Source organism: Littorina saxatilis, linkage group LG2 (assembly GCF_037325665.1).
Source record: "Littorina saxatilis isolate snail1 linkage group LG2, US_GU_Lsax_2.0, whole genome shotgun sequence".
Classification (NCBI taxonomy): Eukaryota; Metazoa; Mollusca; class Gastropoda; order Littorinimorpha; family Littorinidae; genus Littorina; species Littorina saxatilis.
The window spans coordinates 68162624-68190216 of NC_090246.1; the positions used below are offsets into that span (position 1 = coordinate 68162624).

At 39.5% G+C, this 27593-nt stretch overlaps 1 protein-coding gene across 1 annotated transcript; it reads left to right on the forward strand.

The window, feature by feature from the left end:
* The first annotated feature begins 244 nt into the window (after nt 1–244).
* Nucleotides 245–27593, forward strand: LOC138959593 (puromycin-sensitive aminopeptidase-like). The gene is made up of 21 exons (XM_070331140.1): nt 245–654; nt 1824–1893; nt 3330–3409; nt 5544–5669; nt 5939–6046; nt 6517–6717; nt 7042–7138; nt 7622–7770; nt 9429–9593; nt 10468–10572; nt 12924–13079; nt 13521–13599; nt 14871–15007; nt 16618–16752; nt 17071–17290; nt 17725–17867; nt 21517–21573; nt 23023–23130; nt 24502–24654; nt 25005–25052; nt 25369–27593. The coding sequence occupies exons 1-21, from the start codon at nt 304–306 to the stop codon at nt 25501–25503; spliced, it is 2823 nt and encodes a 940-aa protein (XP_070187241.1). The 5' UTR covers nt 245–303; the 3' UTR covers nt 25504–27593.

The following is a 27593-nucleotide window of genomic DNA, read 5'->3' on the forward strand; positions in this document are numbered from 1 at the left end:
TCGGTGCATTTTTGTCGATTGAACAACCAAATTAATTAATTATGCTTAAGTTTGAAGCTCAATCCGTCAATTAATTTCACGATAAATGTTCTTTGGCTTGCTTACATGGACTTCTATCAAAAATAAGTAAAGAATGTCACTGGATTCTGAGCTATGAATTTAACACGCTAAAGTTCAAGATTACGGAAAAGCACGGTCCCTTTCGAGTCCCGGTATGAACCTCGTTTTGAAACCGGAAGTTAAGCAGCACACGTGCAGTTCTTGTTCTCGATTTAGTCAAAAATCTAATGTTGTAATATTTCTATGTATAGTTTCTCCAGATTTCGGCCTTGTGTGTTTGCTGAAGTGTTCAGATTATGCAGAGAACAAATTAGGACAAGTGTCACCCTAAACCCTCGTCTCGCGAGATCACACTCACAGTGCCGTCTGCTTTGTTGTCGGTCTGTGTCGCTGCTGCTGAACTTGTGCAAGCCAAACTTGCTATTTCATCGTTTGCAGTTCAGGTCTTTTGGTGCAATTTCCGACAGAAAAATGCCTCAGAACAAGAAGTTCGAACGTCTTCCGAAAGATGTCACTCCAGTGAACTACAAAATCAGACTTCAGCCAGATTTGACTGCATTTACATTCGCCGGCTCTGAAGAGATCGAAGTGGAGGTACGTGCAAACAGTACCGGTAATTCGAAAATCTAATCATTTATTTTTGAGAAATTGTGGAAACAAAGTCAAGTAATATTTGATGATTAGCACGGACCTGCTGGAAGGGATCGGTGCCAGCTGTCGCACATTCATAAAGCTGATGTCATTGTGTAAAACCGAACTTCTTCAGGATATATATTAATCATGTCCTACAGCCTGTACAGGCATACATATTTTTGGCCTCTTAGTCTTAGTCTTACTCTTAGGCTTAAAGGTGGTCGTCTGCATTTTTGCTTTTTTTCAATAATCTTATGGTTAGATTTTGCTAAAAAGTTATGTCAGATGATGAATGAACCATGGGTAAAAAAGTTATAGAAAAAAAAATATATGTAAAAAAAGATTTTATTTTTGGGTAGCGTGACTCGTGAACGCTTCCAATATTTTGTTTTCTGTTTACTGAGAACATGTGCTTTGCCTAAAAATACTGACCAATCAAATTCATGTCACTATGCTTATAGCCACGCCCAAACAAGTGCAGCAACAGTTTGACTCTGGAGCGCTGTCCACGCTTTTTTTTAAACGCACGAAATGCACGGGATTTGAGAGGAGTTTTGCGCTTGGCATTTTCCAAATAAGGATATCCTACTATGAGTACTACGCTGGAATACTACAATGAATTTTCAAACGGCTACACTGGCTTCATCTTTCCTGATCGAAAGGGGGTGTATTGTTGACATTTGTAGATAATAGACTGCATTTTAATGGTCAAATGGCGATTTCGGTATAAAAATGTAGACAAGGACCTTTAAGGACAGGAATGGGGTTATAATGATGTGGAACCGAAATGTACCCAATTGCTTTAAATAGCGTTGAAAAGGATAAATTTACCCTGTGGCTGTGGGGCTATTCGGCTGTGGTATGGAACTCTGGCAGTTATCAAGCAATCCAAATCTCCGCGAAAGCAAATACAAATTTTACAAGGTCCAAATGCTTCAGCTTTGGCCCCCTGGACCCCCAGCGTTTTTAATTCCCTTGAAACTCATTCTTCAAAGAGTGAAAGACTAATTTTGTGTTGGTAATGCTTGTGCCTACATTATGTACTTGATTTGAGCGTGCATGTGCATGTAGGTTCTTGTTTACATTGTATGTCAAGGATTGTTCATTTCATAAAATGTTTGAACTTGCAGGTAAAGAATGCTGTAAAAACCATCAAGCTCAACTGTGACGAGATTGAAATAAAGGATGCAGTTTTTAAAGGTACAGTATAGACCGGTTGTAAGAAACCCGTGGGGACCCAAACTTTAGGTTTCTTATATCCGGTGTTTTCTGTAACCGGTTTGACCGGATATAAGAAAATATTGCAAGGTCGACTTACTTATAACCAGTCAATCGTTTTTTCTGTGAAAAATTGATGTATGTTTTTGTACACTACATTGGAGTGTGCACGTTAAAGATCCCACGATTGACAAAAGGGTCTTTCCTGGCAAAATTGTATAGGCATAGATAAAAATGTCCACCAAAATACCCGTGTGACTTGGAATAATAGGCCGTGAAAAGTAGGATATGCGCCGAAATGGCTGCGATCTGCTGGCCGATGTAAATGCGTGATGTATTGTGTAAAAAAAAACCCTTCCATCTCACACGGCATAAATAAATCCCTGCGCCTTGAATATGTGCGCGATATAAATTGCATAAAAAAATAAAAATAAAAATCCCTGCGCTTAGAACTGTACCCACGGAATACGCGCGATATAAGCCTCATATTGATTGATTGATTGAGATATATAAATATAATGCCAAGTATAAAAACAGACAAAAAAATACACTTCAGCATGACATGAGTATGTAGAGTTACAAAATAGCAAATGATTTGTACATTTTATTGTTCCATCATACAATCTGATGACATTGACACTTCAGTTCTTCAAAAGAGTTATAAAATTAAGTAAAATAAAATGGTTAGTGTAATTTAAAGTGATAGACCCACACACACAGTCTCATGCACTCACACACACCCTGACCAAATTAACTGTTGTCCGGTGTGTTCAATATACATGTTACTTTGTATGGCTGATAAGTTCAGTGTGACAATGGGACAAAGCCATTATTGCAAGGTGTGCACATGTGTGACATCAAGATAGTGTATATATTAGTATGTCTACATGTAGCTGACAGCATGAATCTTTTCTGCGCTTATTTATGTATGTCAAGGGGACTAGAGAGACAGTCTAGTGTATAATGTATTGCATGTACAAGTGTCTGTTATTTACAAGGTGATAAGGTAATGGCCATCCAGTATTACATTCAGAAATAAGTGTACAATACCAGTGCACTTGTAGCACCATAGCCTACATAGACACTTGGATGGGAAAAAAGTGTGTCAATGGCTTAGTTTACAAAATAAGATTGCATCACACCTTATCTATGACATTCTCAACTCCTTGTGTGTAATTTAACATTCTGACTCTGAGCTACATGAATATTTTGTACATGCACAGGATATTTTCACAGATGATTAATTTATCATTTGCTTGTGTATGCAGTCACTGTTATATTTCTTTCTTTTAGAACAATTAAAACAATTTTTTTTTAAATCAAAACGCTTTGACTGCAACTACAACTAACTAGTCTTATAATCAGTCACAATGTGTTAAATGTTTTTGTTTGTTTTATTTTTGAATGTTCTACTTTAGGTAGTTCAGAGCTGAAGGGAGATATCAGCTATGACAAGGAAGAAGAACTGGCCCTCATCAGCTTCCCTGCTGAGCTGAAGGTAATAAATATATATCTTCATGGTTTTTATCTACAGTGGTTGGCTATACAGGTGCGTTAGACAAATTCCAAAAATAACTGTCGGGTTTGTGGGAGAGCATCCTTGTTTTGCATAACCTCGTACAAACATTGGAGGGGCCAATCACTAGTGAGGGGTGTGTCAGAAACAAGCGCGTGTTAGGCCCCTCCAATGTTTGTACGAGGTTTTGCAAGAAAGGTCACCTTTCCACAACCCATGCAAACCTGATAGTTATTTCCCCAAACTACCAGCTAAATGTAAAAAAAAAAAAAAGCTTTGGTAACAAAAAAAGAAGAAACAAGTGCAAAGAGAGGTTCAGTGAATATTGACAACTCAGAGAGTATGCCAGTGGAAGAAGGGAGGTAACAGTGCTCATGCCAGTTGATAAAAACAAGTCGCGTAAGGCGAAAATACAATATTTAGTCAAGTAGCTGTCGAACTCACAGAATGAAACTGAACGCAATGCCATTTTTCAGCAAGACCGTATACTCGTAGCATCGTCAGTCCACCGCTCATGGCAAAGGCAGTGAAATTGACAAGAAGAGCGGGGTAGTAGTTGCGCTAAGAAGGATAGCACGCGTTTCTGTACCTCTCTTTGTTTTAACTTTCTGAGCGTGTTTTTAATCCAAACATATCATATCTATATGTTTTTGGAATCAGGAACCGACAAGGACTAAGATGAAAGTGTTTTTAAATTGATTTCGACAATTTAATTTTGATAATAATTTTTATATATTTAATTTTCAGAGCTTGTTTTTAATCCGAATATAACATATTTATATGTTTTTGGAATCAGCAAATGATGGCGAATAAGATAAACGTAAATTTGGATCGTTTTATAAATTTTTATTTTTTTTTACAATTTTCAGATTTTTAATGACCAAAGTCATTAATTAATTTTTAAGCCACCAAGCTGAAATGCAATACCGAAGTCCGGGCTTCGTCGAAGATTACTTGACCAAAATTTCAACCAATTTGGTTGAAAAATGAGGGCGTGACAGTGCCGCCTCAACTTTCACGAAAAGCCGGATATGACGTCATCAAAGACATTTATCAAAAAAATGAAAAAAACGTTCGGGGATTTCATACCCAGGAACTCTCATGTCAAATTTCATAAAGATCGGTCCAGTAGTTTAGTCTGAATCGCTCTACACACACACACACACACACACACACACACACGCACAGACACACATACACCACGACCCTCGTTTCGATTCCCCCTCGATGTTAAAATATTTAGTCAAAACTTGACTAAATATAAAAAAGGTTGCTACCCTTGGACCATTTACAAACAGGGAGAGTTAACTTTTGCCTGGCTGTTTCAGATTTCTATAGTACATGTACATGTATTTGCATTAGCACTGTTGGCCACTTGGGACATGTATTCAAAGCTAAAATCATGCATTAAGATGACATAACTGTGTTTTTTTTAATTTTAATTTTTTATTATTGTTACAAAATGGTGGAAATGAGCTTACTGTTGTATAACTTCCAGTTCCATCCTTATAACTTTGTATTTTAATGTAAATTTCAGTAAACTCACCAGTCAGTTTGAAACGCAGAAAGCCTGAATCCTAGCTGTTCAGTCTTGAAAACTATCATTGTATTTTGTATCAACAAAAAGATATATGTAAATACATACTTCATATCAAAATATAAACATGACCTAAGTCTAAGAGAATAATTATTTATTGTCGCAGAGAAGCATAAAAAACATTCAATAACATATTCTTACGTCAACTCACATAAATAGCATTAACTTCAGTTCATTGCTTAGGTATTGAAGTAGTACTCTACCCTGGTAAAGGGGGAGGAACTCCCAAAAGAAAACAAAGTCCGTAAGGACGGTAATTCTATTTATGTGAGTTGAGTAAGTATATTAATTAAATGAAAATTTATTTTAGAAATTTTCGAGACAATGTGTTGGATTTTGTCCAGTACAATTTGTCTAGATATGAACTGCTATTATGTATGGGTCAAGTAAATGATGTCATTTACAGTATATTCAGATGTGTACGTGTTTAACCTGGTTCGAACTATGTTTGAAGATGCCTGAAGTTGTGTTATTGGACCACAAGTTCTAATGTTAATCCAATGTAATTTTTTTTCACAGCCTGGCAAAGGTGTTCTTCAGCTCAGCTTCACTGGGCAGCTGAATGACAAGATGAAAGGGTTCTATCGCAGCAAGTACACAACCCCCGATGGAAAGGAGAGATTTGCTGCTGTCACCCAGTTCGAGGTGAGTTTGTGATGAGATGTGACAGCAATTGTGGAGCAGATGAAGTGTGTGTGTGAGAGAGTGAGAAAGAGAGAGTGTGTGTGTGAAAGATGGGGTGTCTGTCTTTGTGTGTTCGTTTGCATGTTGATGTATGAAAGAATGTAAAGCTGTGTTATTTGTATGCTTGTTTCTGTGTAGACCATGGTTGGATTCGTACATATGGGTACTTGCTGTGGTGTAGGCTTATCAAAACTGAAGTTAGTTTATCAAAATTGTATGATTTTGTGCAGGCTACGGATGCGAGGCGAGCGTTCCCATGCTGGGATGAACCTGCTATCAAGGCAACGTTTGATGTGACGTTGGTCGGTCCCAAGGACAGGGTCATACTGTCAAACATGGCAAGTGGTTTATGTGCAATCTTCATCTTGTCCTGTAAATCAGTGTGTTGGAAAACTGCACTGTGTTAGCGAACAGGCCTCAGCATTAGTTTCTTGGTTGAAAATATTTCCATTTGTGGTCTTGATTCCAGTCATATGTATAATGTATGTTTGGATTGAAGCAGTAGTTGAAGATCGGAATAGTACGCGTCACCCTGTTTTGAAATATAATTTTTACAAGTAAGCTTAATGATTGATTTATTGCCTTTAAAAACCTTCATCAAGTTTATATTCACAGTATTGACAAACTGTTCTTGAATCATTTTTATATTGGACCCATTTTGACGGGACACTTTTTGATGCTAATGAGAGTGACATGTCATCTACATTTTGCAGTGAAATCACATAACTTTATGGACTAGCTTTGAATTGCATGTGGTTGGCTTCAGCAGATTATTTAATCACAGATTACATTTTTTTCTCCCTATTAGCCTGTGACAACAGAGACTGCCCTGGAGTCAGATGCCAATCAGAAAGTTGTGACATTTCAACGTACGCCCATCATGTCCACATACCTTTTGGCGTTTGTGGTTGGAGAGTTTGACTACTTGGAGGACAAAGATTCTGATGGGGTTCTGGTTCGAGTCTTCACTCCCACTGGCAAGAAGGAGCAAGGACGGTTTGCCTTGGAGGTGAGACAGCCTAGATTCCAGCCGTGTTTAACATCTGCTTGTGTCATTCTTGATTTGATAATCACTGATCCGTGTGTTCATTAGTTCTGTTTTGAGTTTGTTGGGAGGGGTGGGAGATGGCTTCTTGTTCCCTTATATTTGTTTGTGTTTGTAGTTTGTTTCTCCTGTAATTTTGAAAACACTGTCTTATGTGAGATTTTGTTTATTACATCTTGAGAGATATTATTAGTCTGCTCAGTACAACATACTGCATGATTCTTTTTCATGAACAAACAATTTGGCGTACACATTTTTACATTCATTACTGTGTGTGTGTGTCTGCAGGTTGCTGTGAAGACTCTGCCTTTCTACAAGGACTACTTTGGAATAGCCTACCCTCTGCCCAAGATGGACCTCATTGCTATCGCTGACTTCTCTGCTGGTAAGATGGAACACAAATTGAAATATCTGGTAATTGGATTGGTTGCTTGCACATCACTCTGAATGACGCAAGAAAAGACGAAGACATTGCTGCACTGCATAGATTTCATATCTGTTGTGGATATGCATCAGTACTTGTTTTGTCATTCAACTTAGACAAGCCTCAACAATGGTTAATACATCAGAGAAAAAGGAATGGGTTGCAGGAGTTGGGATGAGGGAAGTTCTGCATTCTGCTGTTAATAGCAGTGGTCACTCTGTGTGTGAGTATGTCACATTTCAGACAATGACAAGGGTGATGCACTTCACAATACACCACCTGTTACTAGTTAGACCATTGTGTATTCTGTACATGAAACCAGTTACAAGTAATCTGATTGTGTATTCAGCACATGAAATCAGTTACAAGTAACCTAATGTGTATTCAGTACATGAAATCAGTTACAAATAATCCTACTGCTATAAATATCCTACTTTTGTCCAGGTGCCATGGAGAACTGGGGCCTGGTGACGTACCGGGAAACAGCCCTGCTGGTTGATCCCAAGAACACCTCGGCACGAGTCAAGCAGTGGGTCGCTCTTGTTGTAGGCCATGAACTTGCCCATCAGTGGTTCGGAAACCTGGTCACCATGGTGAGAGCAGTTCCTTACGTTGTACTTCTGTTTTTTCCATAACTCTACTTAATTCCATGAAATTGTGGTTAATTCAGTTTAGTTTTCTTCGCATTTTGTTTGTGACTTTCCAACAAGAGCGGGTATGGGAATTGTCCGCGAAATCGCGGATTTCCGCAAAAAGGAAATTACGTTTCAGCGAAAATAAAAAATTGTCCGTGGCAAAAAAAAGGTAAATTAAATTATATGTATACTATTGTCTCTCTATCCATTATTTGCTTACACAAGAACTATCAAATATTGGTCTAAAATGCTAAAATTCGATTTCCTTACGGGTGGCTTTGCCCCCCTGGTCCCCCCAACGGGGCTCTGCCCCTGTACCTCGCCGGGGCTTAGACGGCCCCTGGACCTCGGCCTATTTTCAGGTTTTTTGACTCACATGCGAAGCAAAAGTGAGTCTATGTACTCACCCGAGTCGTCCGTCCGTTCGTCCGTCCATCCGTCCGTCCGTCCGGAAAACTTTAACGTTGGATATTTCTTGGACACTATTAAGTCTATCAACACCTGATGTGGCCTGATGGTGTATGGTTACAAGATCTCAAAAAACATGTGCGGCAACTTGACCTCACTTCAAGTTCAAGGTCACAGGGGCCGTAATTGTTGTCTTAAAAACGACCATTTTTCACATTTTCGCATTTTTTTCTGAAGTTATCGAGAATGGCAACCTTAGCTATGTATGCTATACAGGGCAATGTAAGCCCTATCTTTGGACACCAGTTTGGTTGACCTTGCTTCAAGGTCAAGGTCGCAAGGGTCCTTTAAAGTTGGATTGTATACATATTTTGAAGTGACCTTGACCCTGAACTATGGAAGATAACTGTTTCAAATTATGTGGGGCACATGTTATGCTTTCATCATGAGACACATTTGGTCACATATGATCAAGGTCAAGGTCACTTTGACCCTTATGAAATGTGACCAAAATAAGGTAGTGAACCACTAAAAGTGACCATATCTCATGGTAGAAAGAGCCAATAAGCACCATTGTACTTCCTATGTCTTGAATTAACAGCTTTGTGTTGCATGACCTTGGATGACCGTCACATGTATTTTGGTAGGAAAAATGTGTAAAGCAGTTCTTAGTGTATGATGTCATTGCTAGGTTTAGTTATTTGACCTTGACCCAGAAGGTCAAGGTCATGTAAAGGTCAAGGTCAAGCATGTGAGTCGTATGGACTTTGCCCTTCTTGTTCTATTTTGGAATTCCCATGCCTAAAAAAAGACACCTCCTGTCTGATTATGTCTGGTACTCAGAAGGATTCTCATTGACCTCACTGCAGCCATTCAGGATGCTCACATTCAGGATGCTAACAGTTGAAATGTTCTCACAAACATTTTCACACAATGTACCCTTCTCTGATTACGCTTTTTCACAATTTTGATTTCTTCCTATCCAGAGAGACCTACATAACTATTCAGCATCCACGCCAAGCAATGAACAAATCATGCAATTGTACATTTGACAGAAAGTTTCTGATCGAATTTCATCTGACTCCATCGCTTTGACCACACAAATTTCAAGTGAGAAACAGTCAGCATGACATAGGAAAGAGCATGTGCTGCTTAATCGGAGCAGTTCACAGCAGTCAGTGAGTGAGGTTTGTGATTGTCTGTTGCAGGAATGGTGGACCCACCTGTGGCTGAACGAAGGGTTTGCGTCGTGGATCGAGTACCTGTGTGTGGACCACTGCTTCCCAGAGTATGATGTGTGGACACAGTTCATCAACTCAGACCTTGGCAGGGCTCTGGAGTTGGACGCTCTCGACAACAGCCATCCCATTGAGGTAAAGGAAATAGTCTGAGCAACAAAGTTACATGCCTTTTTTTTGCAGTTTGACTGCCAAAGCATAGAGGATCTTTTTTTGTGTGAAAGTAGTTACTCTTGGTTTGATTTAGACTAGTATGGTCCGTGTGATGTCAGGCCCCTCCGATGAGAAGTCACCTCCCAATAAAAGACTTTTCATGCAGTCCCTTTGTCTATAAATTTACCTTAAAGGTACTGAACTTGTCAAATCCAGGTGCACAGAGCCCCTGGGGCTTTTAGTCATACCTCAGGCAGCTATCCGTTAGAAGAACTACCAAGTTTCATTGACTCGCACCCAAAGAGTCAAGAACTGCGATTTTTTTACGAATTAATTTCGTACTCGGACCCGGCTGGTCTTGGCCTATTTTTGGATCTAAATTTAGATCAGGTAGATCACCACATCATGCACAAAAAGACACGTCACTAAGCAAACTATGTCAGATGTCATCATGAGTTTGTGCAAAACAAAATGGAGGCCGGAATCACTCAGTTGAATCGAACTCCGACCAAACACCACGTAATAACTAGGTTAATTTATGCACTCGCGTGAACAAGAAACTGTCGAGCTTCACATATGTCGTCGTTGGGTAGTTTTGGGTTTGTTTTACTACCATAGGAGGATTTTTGAACTGTAAATGCACTCAGTTGCAACAAAAACACGAAACGAAGGCTGTGAGCTGCACTGTGCCTTTAAGAAAAGGACACTTTATGCTGGTCCCATGGGTGTCCGTTCATCACAGCTACAGTACAGTGAAACATCTCTCTCCCAGTATGTTTGATTTTATTTATGATTTAGCCATCTCCCCGTTCAAGTATATGACATAAGATGTTCTTTGCTGCTTGCGTGTTGGCAGGTGGAGGTAGGGAGACCCTCAGAGGTGGACGAAATCTTTGACGCCATCTCTTACAGCAAGGGTGCTTCTGTCATCAGAATGCTCCATGACTACATTGGTGATGCTGTAAGTTTTCTTGCTTTCCACTAAGTTTCTTGTAATCCAGTGATGCTGTAAGTTTGCTTGCTTTCCACTTAGTGTTTCTTATAATCCAGCGCTAAAGTAATCAGCAATATCTTGAGTACTTTAAGAAAAAAAGTATGAAATATATGCAACTGCCCATAGCGAGCTGAGACTTATACTGGCAGTTGGTTGTGTGGGGAATAATTTAAATGCATGTTTTTTTCTGAGTTGTTTGACACCATTCAGGGGTGTCGTTTGGGTCGGCCCTTCGGCCAATCGCCGATTTTTTTTTACTTTGGCTGAAACTTACATGTCCCTATCGGCCAAATGTCCGTTTTTTTTTTGTATTGGTCAGGCTTTGATTGCTAAAACTGCTGCCGATGTACTTAGTCAACTGACTGACGTTTATTTCCTTCGCGAATACAAAAACCGAAACATCAATGTTTTGAACGGAAGCCATTGCCAAAAAATATAGATGCCAGAGTGGTTTCCCTTGGACAAGGGAAACCACACTCTCAGCGTTTGCGTTCGCCGGTTCGCGATAGTTTATCAGTCAGTCAGTGCTTTCGATTTGGATTTGAACATCATGTTCAACCAAAAAATAAAAAAAATAAATTGGCCAAGGTTTGCTACGCTTCGCCAAGTTAAGTGATTCCGGACAAAATGACAGGAACACCGCGAATGTGGACAGTGTCGGAGTGAGTGGTAGTAGTGTTGTCGAGTCGATCGAAGCAGACGACATAGCAGACGATAGTCACCGCGCATCGAAATCTGCTGAGCCAGAGAATGAAAAGCGTCCTCCAAATCGTGGTAACCAAGCAAAATGGCTCACCCTACACGGTTTGTTATTGGTGTTTTACCAGTCATGTTTCCCAAGGCTTGTCAAGATTAGCACAAGATTGGAAGAGTTTTACTTTCAAGAAATTAAAGTTAAAGGTTTGAAAAAGTTTCAGAGAACTGGCGTCTGATGTAGTTAAATCAGCAAAGCTGATTGTTTCAGTTGCAGTAAGCAACATATAATCCAGGGGCGGATTAGAGGGGGTGTTACAGGGGTTCCAGACCCCCCCCCCAAAAAAAAAAAAAAAAAAAAAAAAATCTGTCTGTGAATTTTTTTTTTTTTTCTGTCTGTAAAGCCGGGGGAAGAGTTAATTGTCACAGTATGCGACATGTCTTCCTTCTAACCATACTACCCAATATTGACGGACTGTGTGATGATATCTTCTGCTATGGTCTGTTGAGACAGTGATATCAAAATCGAGACCGGAGGTCGAGATTTTGATATCACTGTCGAAACAGACCAATAGCAGAAGATATCATCACACAGTCAGTCAATGTTAGATATATTGCTAATTCTCTGGACATTTTGTATTTACTGTAAAGAAATTACAAAAGTATTTGTCTCAGTTTTGGCTGTTCCATATCCCTCCCTCTGATTATTATTTCTTTTTGTTCACTCTTTTCTTGTACTTTTCAGTATTTAAAAATGTCTTTTCTTTCAAAAAGTCTTTAGTCACTTGCTCAACTAAATTCTGGGATCATTACATTTTCATATATATTTGTTTGTTTTTAAATGTAGGTGTTTTTGTTTTTGAAGTGGGGAAGCAATAAAGAGGTCGTCGATATCAAAACTGATATCAACGGAAATGTCGTCGATATCACTTTTACAATGAGCTCAGTTTTGCCCAATTGACCAATGGAAATCCACGTAACATATGAAATAGCAATATTATATGATGTCGGGAGCAGATATCAGTGAAGATAAATTGCCATTATCTAATACTAACGTTAAAAGAAATAATGAGTGGCTGCTGACACCAGTTGATCATGTTTAAAATCAAGGATAAGCCATCAATTGTTTATAAAATAGCTAAAATTCTTCAGCTTCAGGGGGGCTTTGCCCCCCAGACCCCCCAACAGGACCCTGGACCCCAGGTTGTACTCCCCCCCCCCCCCCCCCCCTCTGGCTTAACTGCTCCGCCCCTGTAATCTGTGTTCATAAGACAATTATTGTATGTATTGGTGTTCCCCTCTTGAGTCTTGTGCTTCAATGTTGCGGTGACTTTGTATGAGCCAAAATAATAGTCGAAAATTTTCCAAGATGTCCTAAAGCTTTCTGACAGTTTCGGCCAAATGTCCCAACATGAAAATGTCTCGCAACACCCCTGCTATTTACACCTTTAAATTACACACTGTGAGTTTGGGATTTATTGAATGTTATTACTATTAGGATATATCATTTCCAAGTCAAACTAAGTTGACCTGCAGGTTGAACTGCGAGAGTGATTGTTTATTGTTGCAAAGAATTTACAGCTAAAACAGCTTGCTGACATTTACTATGCATTTATTTATTGCAGGATTTCCGCAAAGGAATGAACCTGTACCTGAACCGTCACAAATTCAAAAACACATTGACGGAAGACCTGTGGAAGGCCCTGGAAGAGGCTAGTGGCAAACCTGTGGGTACCATGATGGGCACCTGGACTTCTCAGAAAGGATTCCCTGTGCTTAAGGTCAGACATGAGAATGTTACGTATATATTTATGTTTTTCCCTAAATTTCAAAGAGCCAGCTGAAGGATTTCTGTGTTTTTGTTAGTCAAAACTGCAAATTAGGTATAAACCAGAGCCTTGCTCTCTCTTAGTACTGTCAGTAAAAATGAAGATTTCAGAATCACAAGTGTGAGGGTACTCTTTTTTTTTTTTTTGCTGTTTTTTTTAAATGTTTCTGGTTGTGAATAAAAAGCTGCAGTTGTAAAAGTAAGGGTTTAATTTGAGATCACATTGATTAACCTTTTCCAGATGTGCAGCAACGTTTCTGTAATTTACAGCTAAAAATGCTAGGACATGAAGCTTTTTCGTTCGTCTCCTGACTTGCGGTAAGCCCCTCTTTTTCAAACACCATCTATCTCTTCCTATTAATGTTGATTTCTGTTTATTTGTTGTGTGGCACAGGTCTCCCAGAAGCAAGACGGCTCATCTCGTGTGCTGACTGTGGAACAGCAGAAGTTCTGTGCTGATGGCAAAGCAGCAGGTAAGTTGAGGGTAAAAAATCAGGTTGTGTGGGTTGATGCAAGGCATTTTGTGTCTGTACCTGTGTCTGTCGGTTGTTTTTCTTTTTTCTTTCTTTAGTGCATGCATGGTAACTTTAATTAATCACTTAATTAAAAACATAGAAGTGACTGAACAATATTTACCACCTGCATGAAGGTTACACAGGATTGAAGATTTCTTAGTAGTTTGGCTTGTTAAAATAAAAAATAATATTATGGATCTTTCAGGTGAGTTTCGTCAATCATTTTGTTAGACAAAGTTGGGTCACTTCCTTCCAGTGGAAAGCTAGCCGTTAACAAGAGTTGTGCTACCCAGGTGTGTGCTTTTATAGGTGTAATCAGATACCTGCACTTCTGGGAGAATGCACCAATGTCTTTAACGAGCCACTATCAGGCATGCGAATTGTCCGCTGAAAGGCAAATTTCCGCCAAATTTTTTTTTTGTTCCGCCGAAAAGTCAAAAGTGTCCGCCGAAAAAATAAATGGGGGAGGCAAAAATGATTCTAAAAACTGAATTTAATGGCCAACTTGGAGCTTAGAAGACACCAAATTGCACCATTTGGGTTCTTTGGAGAAAAAAAATTCCGGGGGGGGGGGCATGCTCCCGAACCCCCCTACTTTGCCATTACTTACAAATGTTCAGCCTTTTTTACTTTTTTCAATTCCCATGCCTACACTTTGATGACAAAGGGTTGAGTCATGGATACCATCTCTTATTCATTGTGTAAAGCATGACAGGCATCTGTCCTGGCCAGGATTTGAACCTGTGGTCCTTGATCACAAGTCCAGTGTTCTACCAACTGAGCTACCAGACCTGGGGCGGCACCCTTGTTTGCTTGGGGGCCCGGTAGCTCAGTTTGTAGAGCACTGGACTTCTGATCCTATGGTCGCAGGTTCGAATCGGGCCGGGACGGACACGGGTCAACTTTATGTGCAGACTCTTAAACGGTATCCATGTTCCACCCCTGTGTCACCACAGTGGCTTGTAAAAGAACTCGGTTATTCTGCCATAAGTGCAGGTGCCTGAATACACCTAAAAACACAGACACCTGGGTAGCTCGACTCTGTTGTTGCTAGCTTTTCACTGGGAGGAAGGGACCAGAATTTCCCAGCGATGGGACAATAAAATAATGAAAAAAAATGAAAAAAGAACCATATCCGTCTGTTTGATACTACTCGTTCAGCACCTCTTGTACTGATTAGGATGGTTATGATATGGTATGAAAATGTATTGCTCCCAATGTTGGTGCAGGTGATGGTTACATGTGGATTCTGCCTGTCAGCGTGTCAACGTCCTCCTGTCCTGATAAACCTGCCAAGACAGTCCTCGTGGACAAAGCCTCCACCACCATCACCATTGACAACGTCAAACCTGAGGAATGGGTGAAGGTGTGTCTGGCTTTTACCGACCTTCTCTGTCAAATTAATGAGAAATATTGCCACTCCAGATGGTGGATTTGACCTTCTTTTTTCTTTTCTTTTCTTTTTATACAGCCGAGTGTGTTAACATATGTTAGTTACTGACTAATACTGTTCTTTGCAATCTTAGTTTGACTGGCGTAGTGGATAAGACATCGGCCTCCTAATCGGAAGGTTGTGAGTTCAAATCCCGGCGCTGCCGCCTGGTGGGTTAAGGGTGAACATTTTTCCAATCTCCCAGGTTGCTAGTGCCTTATCCTCCTTCATGTGTACACGCAAGCACAAGACCATGTGCGCACGGAAAAGATCCTGTTATCCATGTCGGATTTCCGTGGGTTATAGAAATACGAAAATACCCAGCATGCTTCCCCCAAAATTGGTGTATGCTGCCTGAATGGTGGGGTAAATACGGTCATACACGTAAAAATCTACTCGTGCAAAAACATGAGTGAACGTGGGAGTTTCAGCCCATGAACGAAGAAGAAGAAAAAAAAAAGAGCTTATTTCAGTGGTAACTGGTATGTTGTTGTTCATGTACACTTTTGAAAGAATTTTGTTTGTTTTTTGTATTTAGTCGAGTTTTGACTCAATGTTTTAACGTAGAGGGGTAATGGAGACGAGGGTCGTGGTGTAAGTGTGTGTGTGTGTGTCTCTCTGTCTGTCTGTGCGTGTGTGTGTGTGTAGAGCGATTCAGACCAAACTACTGGACCGATCTTTATGAAATTTGACATGAGAGTTCCTGGGAATGATATCCCCGGACGGTTTTTTTCTTTTTTTTGATAAATACCTTTGATGACGTCATATTTGGCTTTTTGTAAAAGTTGAGGCGGCACTGTCACACCCTCATTTTTCAATCAAATTGATTGACATTTTGGCCAAGTAATCTTCGACGAAGGCCGGACTTCGGTATTGCATTTCAGCTTGGTGGCTTAAAAATTAATTAATGACTTTGGTCATTAAAAATCTGAAAATTGTAAAAAAAAAATTTTAAAACGATCCAAATTTATGTACATCTTATTCTTCATCATTTTGTGATTCCCAAAACATATAAATATGTTATATTCGGATTAAAAACAAGCTCTGAAAATTAAAAATATAAAGATTATTATTAAAATAAAATTTTCGAAATCGATTTAAAAACAATTTCATCTTATTTCTTGTGGGTTCCTGATTCCAAAAACATGTAGATGTGATATGTTTGGATTAAAAACACGCTCAGAAAGTTAAAAAGAATAGAGATAAAGAAAAGCGTGCTATCCTTCTCAGCGCAACTACTACCCCGCTCTTCTTGTCAATTTCACTGCCTTTGCATCGAGCGGTGGACTGACGATGCTACGAGTATACGCTCTTGCTGTAAAAATGCAGTGAGTTCAGTTTCATTCTGTTAGTTCGACAGCTTGACTAAATGTTGTAATTTCGCCATACGCGACTTGTTGGATATTCTTTTCATTTAGCATGTTTGACAGCATGTCAGGTGCCATGCATTATGTTGTGTATATGATATTTATAAACAGCATTGACATGTTGAGACTTCAGATGAACCTTCATGATTAACTCTCCTGTCTATGTTTTTGTCACAGGTGAACACTGGTACAGTTGGTGTGTTCAGAGTTCAGTATTCCCCTGACATGCTGGACCTCTTGATTCCTGCCATCAAGAACAAGTCCCTCCCCCCCAAAGACAGGCTTGGTCTTCAGAATGACTTGTATGCACTGGTGAGACAATGTTTTTGGTGTGTGTGTGTGTCTGTGTTGGAATAAGCTGAATTTTAGTGATTTACGTGTTTTCTAATTTGCAGAGTAAAGAGTTCAGTTAGTTCAGGGATTTTTGTGTGAAATCCTGACTTCATGAAGCAATAATTTTGTCATTGTGAAACTCTGCTTTTGTTTATATTTTAAATGTATTACTCCAGTACAAGCTTATGATTCAATATGAGTAAAGATGCTTCAGTATTCCTTGCAGTCTGCATGTAGAATGTATGTCACTCATTTACTGCATAACAAAACGCTTGTGTTATTGTCACCCACTATTAGGCAAGGGCAGGATGCTGTTCTGCAGTGGACGTCTTGAAAGTGACAGAGGCCTACGTGAATGAAGACGACTTCACGGTGTGGTCTGACCTGTCTACCAGCATGTCTTCAGTGGCAGTGCTGCTCCAGTACACAGAGGCCTACCCACAGTACAAGGCATACGCCCGCAAACTCTTCTCCACCATTGCCGCCAGTGTCGGATGGGACCCAAAACCAAATGAGGGTGAGCGTTGAAATGGTCTCATGTGGAAAAAATGGCTTGTCTGACTGAGGGTTTTAATGTCCCCTGATGCTTTGATTTGAAAAGCATGCAGATGGCTTTGTGTGGATGGACTCCTGGCTGAGGTGTTGTCACCTTAGTTCACTACCACCAAGAAAATCAAACTTGATCCTCGTAAAATAAAAAAGTTAAAAAAATAATAAATTAAAAATTTTTTTTAAAAAATAAGTGAGTTTTTCTGTTACAGGTCTCTTTTCTCAGTAGGTTCAGAGTGTGTGTGTGTGTGTGATTAAAATTTGAATCAAAACAAAAAAATATCTGGGGCTATTCATTGTGATTAATTGTTTGAATGACGGATAATGTTAATTTGTGTATGTGCAGAAAAATTTTACCATTTGTTACAATTGTACAATTTTGTGCATTGAATTACGTTTCAGGTCACCTGATGACCATGCTGCGAGACTTGGTACTGACTCGCATGGGGCGATACGGGGACGAGCCCACTGTGGCAGAGGCCAGAAAACGTTTTGAAGATCATGTCAAAGGGACCAAGGCCCTGCCTGCCGACTTGAGAGGACCAGTAAGTTTGTTCTGCTTTTGTGTTGGGGAAAACATTTGCAGAGTAGCGGTCATATTTATTGTCAGAGATACTGTCAACAGGCATTAGATGTATAGAATTCAGCCTCATCATGATTTGATTGCCGCAATATTTTGTACCATCTGCATAAAGATAGATTGTTTTACCGCTTCACAGTATCCATTTCTTTTATTTCTCCCTTATTTCAATCACTGTTTAAGGACTACCATTTGAAAGTTTTTGTTAATATGGTTGGTTGGAAGTAAAAAAAGAATCTTTTTTTTTCCTAAAACATTACATATTAAAAATGTCCAGTATGCAGGGTGGCCACTTAGCAATAGCGACTGTATTAATGATGCAAAACCACTTTGTCATTAGTTTAAATTGCAGGGGTGGGATTTCTTTCGTCCTTGATGGTCCCAGAAAGAATTTTGGAATATTTTTTTGTAATACTTTTTTTGTTGATCCCTGGCAGCTGTTGTTTACACTCAGTTCTGTAAACAGAAGGTCAACTACCTTTCACCAATACCAAAATTGACCAAATTGAGTGACATGTAGGGAGCAGCTATGTCATGTCATCCTGGCGAATGTGGCATCTTTGTTGCTATCTATTCGAAAACTCTATACTAAATTTATATTTTTGTCCCCAGAATTAGTATCTATTTGGGACATGACGTGATTGTATGCTAGGAGAATGAATACTCTGCTCAAAAAAAAAGAAGTAAATTTTAAGGGGCTTATTGTCCGTCAGGTCTTAATTGCCTATATTGGACATGAATTGGTTTATACGATTCGAGTTTTACGCCCTCACGGCTTTTTGATGTATGCGTGTTTAGGTGGTATCAGCCATCTGCACTTATGGTAGAATGACCAAGATCTTTAACGTGCCATTGTGGTGACACGGGGGTGGGAGATGGATACCGTCTCTGGGTCTGCACATAAAGTTGACCCGTGTCCGTCCCGGCCCGGATTCGAACCAGCGACCTCTCGATCACAAGTCCAGTGCTCTACCACCTGAGCTACCCGGGCCCCCAAAGCCCCCAACTCTGCTCACCCACAACTTTATATACTTCACTTGCAGGGATTCAGAGACCTTTAGTGGTGTTGTAGAAAAGATATGCATTCCTAATCTGTGAACCCGTGGTATTTACCTTCTGATACTTTGAGTCCTTTAGAAAGTTTGCAAGTAAAACACACTTAATTTAAACATATTTCTCTTTTAATTCAAGCTATGATTGAACAATAATTTTAGAATATAACTCCTGAAATGATGAATTGAAAAGCAGCATCTGAAGACTGTATAGCATTAGCAAGGGAGATAACTCTGGCGGTTTCTGTTTTTGTCTAAACCACCTTCTTTTTTAACCTGAGCAGTTAGCCCTTTTGAAGGTGTTTAATTGAAACAAACTGACTTGAAATTGTTTCTCATTTGGTTCAAGCTATGGTTCAACAATTATTTGAGATTATCCCATGACCTGCCTCTTTGTCTCTGTTAGCTGAAGAGGTGATTATTCTGGATAATCCATCACAACCATAATGGATAACCCATCACAACCGAGTTTCGATCTCAACTGTCATTGGTCATTGTCTTTGATTTCAGAGTACAATTGAATAATTTATAAAGGTCATCTGCATATTCAGAGTTTACAGATGGACTACTTTTTTCAACTCACAACTGAAATATTATGTGGTGTCAAAGTGCAGGAGATATTTGTGAATGACAATCTGTCTGTAGTTGCATTTGAAGTTGCGAATAATTCCCTGGTCACAAGGCTGGAGAACAGAAGTGGTGTTGGGGGGGAGGAGAATAACTTTCACTGACGACAAGCCTTGAATCTTTCCATGAGCTGGGCAGTTGTCGATCAGAAGCGCCACTTTCCGTCTTTCTAAAGTCATCCTGGCATCCAATTTTCTCACCCACCCCTCAAACAGCACTAACGTCATCCAGGCTTTTCAGTTGCTTGCATACTGGCATGGTAGAGTGCCGATACCACTGAAACACCTAGGTTTCGCAAATTTGCCAATGACTAAGAGCGGTATCCGATCAGTGCCACTCATATTGGCACACACCATCACAGTCAGACGCTCCTTGGACTGCTTTCCTCCAGCGCAAGTTTCACCCTTCATGGCAAGAGTCTTGTTCGGCAAGCAGCGGTAGAATAATCCAGTTTCGTCAGCATTGTAGATGTCATTTGGATGATACTGAGACAGAATGTCAGGCAACTGTGTTGTCTTCCACTCGTGGGTCATTTCAGATGACACACTGGCACTCTCACCCACGATCGACTTGTACACAATCCCTTTGCGTTTCTTGAAACGATCAAGCCAACCAGTCGATGCAACAAAGTTGTCAATGCCAAGTTCTGTGGCGAACTGTTGTGCTTGCATAAGGAGGATTGGTCCCGAAATTGGGGCATTCATTGCTCGTGTCTGTTTGAACCATGCTAGCACTGCGTCGTCCAGTTGAGTGTGTTTTTCAGTTGGTCCGGATCTCATGCGTTTGCGCGCAGGTAAAAAGTTTGAATCTTCAATCTTTTCCCTTTGTTTGAGTATGGTCGACAAAGTGGACTTTGGTATCGCATATTTTTCCGCGATCTCACATTTCTTCAACACATTTTCATCCACGTCAGTGAGAATTAGTCTCTTTTTTTCCAGGGAACAAGATTCGCGTTTTCTCTTCAACATCTTGAACGTGGAGTGAAGTCGATCAGCTCTGATCAGAAAACCGTATCAACTGAGCGTAAATCACATTCAAAGCAATCACATGAACACTCTGCTATCAAATCAAAAAACGCCCGATGTGTACTGCTATTTTTAGAGCACAGTCATAGCTTAGCAGCCGATTGGAATAGTGATAACAGCGGCGGTGGCTGTTCCGTGCACCTCCCGCTGTTTGTTCAAAGTTCGCTCATCATGCGATGTGCACTTGTGGTTGTGTATTTTTGTGTATTTTTGTCTTTGGAGACAATTATTGACATCAGTTCGTTGTAGCCTTGTGACTTTTAGAGACAAAACGGCTCTGGGGCGATGAAAACGTGTTTGTTATAAGCGGGGTTCGTTATGCAAATGAGTTCAAAAGGTTCGATGTAGCCGGAAAGTAACAAGTAAGAAATAGAAGGCTGTCTGCCGGGAAATCAATGGCAGTTCATTAAAAGCGGGATTTCGTTATACCCAGGTTCGTTATATCTGGACTCCACTGTACATGTACAACCAAACATTTTCAAGTATAGAGGTTTTTGATTTTGCGCATTCTCTCTCCCCCCCCCTATTTGTTGTTGTTTGTTTGCTGTTATCAGTTTTAAAGCCAGCAGAGGCTCAAATAGCCCCCTCATGAAATGCTAAAATTAATTTTCAGCTGGTCAGTTACAAAAACCTTCAAGTTTACAAGATGTATATATTATGCATCTCCAAAAAGCTTGTTTGTTCTAAAATTTAAAGTCAGGAGAGGCCACCTAAACCCTCCCTAAAATGCTAAAATTCATGCGCTGCCCCCCTAGACTCCCCAGCAAGGGCGCTGCCCCTGCACCCCGCCGGAGCCTTAGTGGCCCCTGGACCCCTGCCTTCCAAAATGTTCAGTCCTGGCAACATTTTGGGATCCCACCCATGAAATTGTATGCAGTGTGTAAATGACGCATGTTTTCTGTTTTGACAGGTGTATGTGACAGTGCTGACCAACGGTGATGCTAAAGTCTTTGACCAATTGTTGGAGGTAAAACCATAATTCATGATTTACTGCAGTTGTTTGTTGGTATCCATGTCTGTTTCTGATTTCTGGCTAAATGGTTAAACTGTTCCAATAATGTATTGGTCTTTGTTAATTTGTTTGACTTCATACATTTATGTCCAATCTGGTGAGGTTATGCCCCTTCTTTCTTTCGGCTGGTAACAGGCGGAACCTCGCGGCAAGATCACACGAGAAAGGAAAACAAGTCGCGTAAGGCGAAAATACAATATTTAGTCAAGTAGCTGTCGAACTCACAGAACACGTGGAATTGACAAGAAGAGCGGGGTATTCGTTGCGCTGAGAAGGATAGCACGCTTTTCTGTACCTCTCTTTGTTTTAACTTTCTGAGCGTGTTTTTAATCCAAACATATCATATCTATATATTTTTGGAATCAGGAACCGACAAGGAATAAGATAAAAGTGTTTTTAAATTGATTTCGAAAAAAAAAATTTGATAATAATTTTTATATATTTAATTTTCAGAGCTTGTTTTTAATCCGAATATAACATATTTATATGTTTTTGGAATCAGCAAATGATGGAGAATAAGATAAACGTAAATTTGGATCGTTTTATAAATTTTTATTTTTTTTTACAATTTTCAGATTTTTAATGACCAAAGTCATTAATTAATTTTTAAGCCACCAAGCTGAAATGCAATACCGAACCCCGGGCTTCGTTGAAGAGTACTTGACCAAAATTTCAACCAATTTGGTTGAAAAATGAGGGCGTGACAGTGCCGCCTCAACTTTCACGAAAAGCCGGATATGACGTCATCAAAGACATTTATCAAAAAAATGAAAAAAACGTTCGGGGATTTCATACCCAGGAACTCTCATGTCAAATTTCATAAAGATCGGTCCAGTAGTTTAGTCTGAATCGCTCTACACACACACACACACACACGCACGCACGCACGCACACACATACGCACATACACCACGACCCTCGTTTCGATTCCCCCTCGATGTTAAAATATTTAGTCAAAACTTGACTAAATATAAAAACGTGCATTGGTCCCAAATAGCATGTCGCTTTGGTAACAGTTCGTGTGTAAGTCGTGCATTTTATACGGTAAAAAGACAATGGTAACAGGTGGAACCTCGCGGCAAGATCACAGGAGTTTTCTCGTGTTATCACCCCAGAAGTGCTCATTGCGTCATTGTCGTACTGTGTGTTTTTGTTGTGTTGATGGAGTGGTAACAACAAAGCCGTGCATCTGCTCAGCTGTTTGTTTCACAGTCTTTGAGTTCTTGTGTACCTGTGCATTTTTGTGCTGAGGTTGTAAAACTCTGTTCAGAACAGGACTATAGGTAGTTAATCACATACACCCTGGGGATATTCTGAGAACAGTGTTAACTTTAAGTAGAAACTGCAGTGTGGTTGATTCTTACTACTGGGCAGTATAACGATGTGTTCTTTTCTTTGATACAGCTGTACGACAAAGCGGACATGCAGGAGGAGAAAGTACGCATCAGCCGATCTCTGGGGGTCACAGACAAGAAGGAACTCATCCAGAGGGCATTGGAGTTCGCTTTGTCGGTCAGTATATATGTGTGTAGGTGTTTATGTAGGTGTGTAAGAAATTTATGTGCAGGAAGAAAGGGTTACCTGGAAAAGATGAAGAAAAAAAGAAGTCTCGTGAAGCGATATAAGAACATTTAGCCAGTCGTCATAAAGATTAATAACAAAAAAAACAGTCATCGCCGAGACTACCTTCAAATAGTCTCGGCTAACCCGAAGTCCGAGGTGGGTCACGCTTGTCTCCGCGAAGCATGCAATAATAGTACTTACTGAACCTATTTTCTTTCATTCTGAGCACATTTTTTGAGTAAACATGACATATCTATATATTTTTGAATTCAGGAGAAGATGAAGAATAAATGCGATCACTTTTGAATCTGTATCAGAAAATTCGATTTTAATGACAACTTTAAGGAGCAAACTAATTAACTATTTTTTAAGCTTGTAAGCTGAAATGCAATCCCATAGTCCGGACTTCGTCGAAGATGGCTTGACCAAAATGTCAAATCAATTTGGTTGAAAAATGAGGGCGTGACAGTTCAGCCTCAACTTTTGCTAACAGCCGAATATGACGTCATCAAAGAAATTTATCGGAAAAATGACAAAAAGGTCTGGGGATATCATACCCAGGAACTCATGTGAAGTTTCATGAAGATCAGTCTTGTAGTTTTCTCGGAATAGTTCTACACGTGCAGACATACACACACACATACACCACCACCCTCGTCTCGATTCCCAGTCTATGTTAAAACATTTAGTCAAAACTTGACTAAATGTCAAAAGACGCGACTGTAATTCTGTGCTTCTCTGATGATTGCACTCTTTGACTTGTGCACAGTCTTGGCTTTCTATTTCTTGTGACTTTACAGTTAAAAGTGATGGTCTGACAGTAACTGGAAATAGCTATTTTATCCGATCCTGTGCTAAGTGAATTCAAGAAAATCAAAACGCAATAATCACAAAGCAACATCCAGAGAATAGTGATCACCTTTCATTATTTTTTTCTGTTGAGTTTCTGGTTTGACTACTTTAAAGACCAATAGGTCTAAGTTCAAGTGAATGTTTTGTTGTATCTCAAATTTAAAGTTCCATAAACTTAACTTGTGCAGGATTGATAGGTCTAAGTTACAGTGAATGTTTTGTTTTATCTAAATTTAAAAGTTCAATAAACTTAACTTTCTGGTTTTGTGATTTGAAACCCCGGACCTTCCCCCTTGAAGGCTGACGTTCTTACCATTAGGCTATTACGCGTTACCCATTCAGACATTTGACTGTGGAACACTAAATACCCAGGAGTTCAGATTCATACTGACTGGATTTGATACACCAGATTTTTTATATATTTAAAAAAATTATATTATGTAAGTCTTCCTTTTTGTTTTTGTGCAGGACAAAGTGCGATCACAGGACAGCGTGTTTGTCATTGCTGGGGTCACTGGGTCTGTGCTGGGTCGCGACATGGCGTGGAAGTTCGTGAAAGAGAACTGGAAGAAACTGTATGAGAGATATGAAGGTGGCTTCCTGCTGTCACGACTTGTCAAGGTTGGTTTGGGATAGTTTTGTTGTCTTTGCAATTTGCTATTTTTTTTAAGTGCTGCATGCACTGCAAGAAATCTGTTTTTGACTGATCATGTGTGTTCGTTTTGCAGAGCCGTTAACTGTTATGCTTTCAGCGTAGCATACTGTTTTAAGACAAAGAAGATTGAGAAGAAAACAAGATGTGTGCTTGTATTGTCTTGGATTGAAAATTTTGTTGTTGAGTATTGGTCTTCTGTATTTTATTTGTCATGATTATGTCTTTCAGAAATATTCATGTTAACTTGGCATACAAGAAGCAGTTGTTTAAAAAAAAATGGATGCACTCTCATGGTTGGCTTCTTTTTCTGTTTCAGTCCACCACGGAGAACTTTGCCTCAAACGACAAGGTTGCAGAAGTCAGGGTATGTATTTTCCAGTTGATGTTTACTGACAATTGTGTGTTTGGGGGGGGGGGGTTATTAAAAAATATTGAACCTTCTATGCCCTTAACCCACCAGACAGAGCCGGGATTGAAACCCCTGACCTTCCGCCTTGAAGGCTGACGTTCTTACCATTCGGCTATTACGCCTTACCCATTCAAACATTTGACTGTGGAACACTAAATATCCAGGATTTTCTATTCATACTGACTGGATTTGAAGCACCAGATTCGTAAGAGATTTTTTTTATTAGTTTGTTCCATTCCTGAAATACTTAATGGTACATATGTTTTTGCAGAGTTTCTTCAAGGAGAACCCAGTGCCAGCTGCAGAACGTACAGTGGAGCAGTCCTGCGAAAACATCGCACTGAACGCACGCTGGCTGGAACGGGAAGAGGCTGCAGTCACTGCTTACCTGAAAAACAAAGCATGAGGGAGAGGCCACAGCTGTGATTGCCTGTGAAACAAAGAGAAACTCACCATGGTCCAAAGAATGAGCAACGCAATCCAAGAAAACTGGTCACTGAAACATTGGTGATTCCCCGTGAAACAATTAAAAGAGAAATTCACCATGGTCCAAATTGAGAGCAACGTATCCAAGAAACTGTTCAATGAAACATCTGTGATTCCCTGTGAAACACAAAGAGAAATTTACCACACAGTCCAAATACAGGAAACTGATCACTGTTTTTTTCTCTGAAAAGGCAGACTGAAAATGGTGACGTGAAATTCAAAGCTCCAAGTATTCGGTAAGAGTGTCAACTGAGTAACATATTCAGTCCATATGCAGAACACCTGTGAAGTTTGTACAGGTGAAACAGAAACCCAGATCAACTTTGATACCTTAGCCAGCGTGATACTTAGCCTTTTTTTGGTTTACCTCTTTGTATTGAGGTGCAAATGAAATTCACATGAATGTGGATTAAATCAAGTATTTTTGAAGAAAGGAAAAAACATATTTTTGTAACAGAAAAGGAATTGCAGGAAAGGAATTAGACATACAATCATCTGGGAAGAGAGAGCAGGTTACTTGTAAAGTTATATTTTCGGAATGTGAGTGAACGTACCTTTGTTTTTTGATAAGTACACACGTACGTACGTACGTACGTACGTACGTACGTATACATGTAGAGCATAAAAACTCGGTGAGCATATGATAAAATAAAAAGCTGTATAATGACTGAAAAGACTTGTCTATTAGGACAGCTACAAACAATGGCAAATCTAAGTGTGTACTGCTTTATTAAGCAACAAATCTGTGCTTATAGCTATTGGTTATATCTCATTTACATATCTGGCATGCTGCTGTGCCATTCATTCTCAGTAGAACTTTAGCCTGAGGTTATTTCCCTTGCATATTGGTTAATTCTTGTTTTCATATTAATTTTTGACATGCTGCTGTTCCATTAATTCTCGGCGAAACTCTTAACCTGTGCTTATTTCCCTTGCATATTAGCTTGTATTCCAGTAAGTATTTTCTAGTTGGTTTGTTTTCTTTGGAGTTAAGTGGATGCTCAGAGATGATAGGTGAAATATGGTAACATGCTGAACCTAAGATAGCTTTTTAAATAGAAAAATAATTCAGCTACACATTCCAGATTACTATGAGTTATTTAGTAAACTATCCAGGTTTGGTAAAGATCATTTGTTGAGTTCATTCCTGTTCAGATGTTGTGGATTGAGAAGCACATTCATTTTCCCAGAAGCCGGAAATTACAGTTATCCAAATTTCGATGGAGTTGGGCTACATGTATCAAACAACATGTGTCTAATTAAGTAAGTATGAGTCATACATAAACTGCATCAACAAGGCTGTCAAGTCCTAGGACATGATCCAGTAGATTTAGAAAGCTATTCAAAATTTGTTTGGAAAAATTGTAAGACCCATGTGAACACAATTATTTTAGTTTTACTGTCAGTTTTTGTGAAGTACTGCTGGTGAAGATATACTGCATGTTTTTTCCTTCCCCTGAACTTACAACAGGAAAATTATTACATTTGTAAACTATTCAGAATATGATTTCATTGGTTACATATTAAACTTGTTGTCCTTTCCAGAATCAATTAAGCAGTCATGATGAATCTCTGTGTGATGTAGGGAATATTGGTTTTAAATCAGTAATTGTTGCGTGGGTTAATAATATGCTGTTGCTATTTAGTATTATTTCAGACTAAAGTAGATTGAAGTGAATTTGATTTGAGATTATTGTAATTGCATCTGTGTTATTGAAGTTATTTTATTTCTGTTACATTATTTCTGTTATATTTTTTATGTTTCTGTGGTTTTGTTGCTTTTTGTCTTTCGTTTTTTGCCAGCTTTCGGATTTCTGGGATTTATAACAGTATTGATTGCTTCGGCAGCTATACAATGACACAGCATTTTATTGTGACCATTTTGTTGAACTTGAGAGAGAATGCTTATTTTTGGGAAGAATATGAAACCTGAAACGCACTGTTGCTGATTAGATGAGTTTGGAGTTGCAAGAAATAAAAATAAACAAGAAGAACCTTGTAAACTTACAA

What these genes read in the sequence shown, in the direction of transcription:
- LOC138959593 (XM_070331140.1), top strand. Translation starts at nt 304, where the DNA reads ATGTATAGTTTCTCCAGATTTCGGCCTTGTGTGTTTGCTGAAGTGTTC. An exon ending in AACCTGAGGAATGGGTGAAG is followed by an intron (nt 15,008 to 16,617) that starts GTGTGTCTGGCT and finishes TTTTTGTCACAG; the next exon opens with GTGAACACTGGTACAGTTGG. An exon ending in CATTGGAGTTCGCTTTGTCG is followed by an intron (nt 23,131 to 24,501) that starts GTCAGTATATAT and finishes GTTTTTGTGCAG; the next exon opens with GACAAAGTGCGATCACAGGA.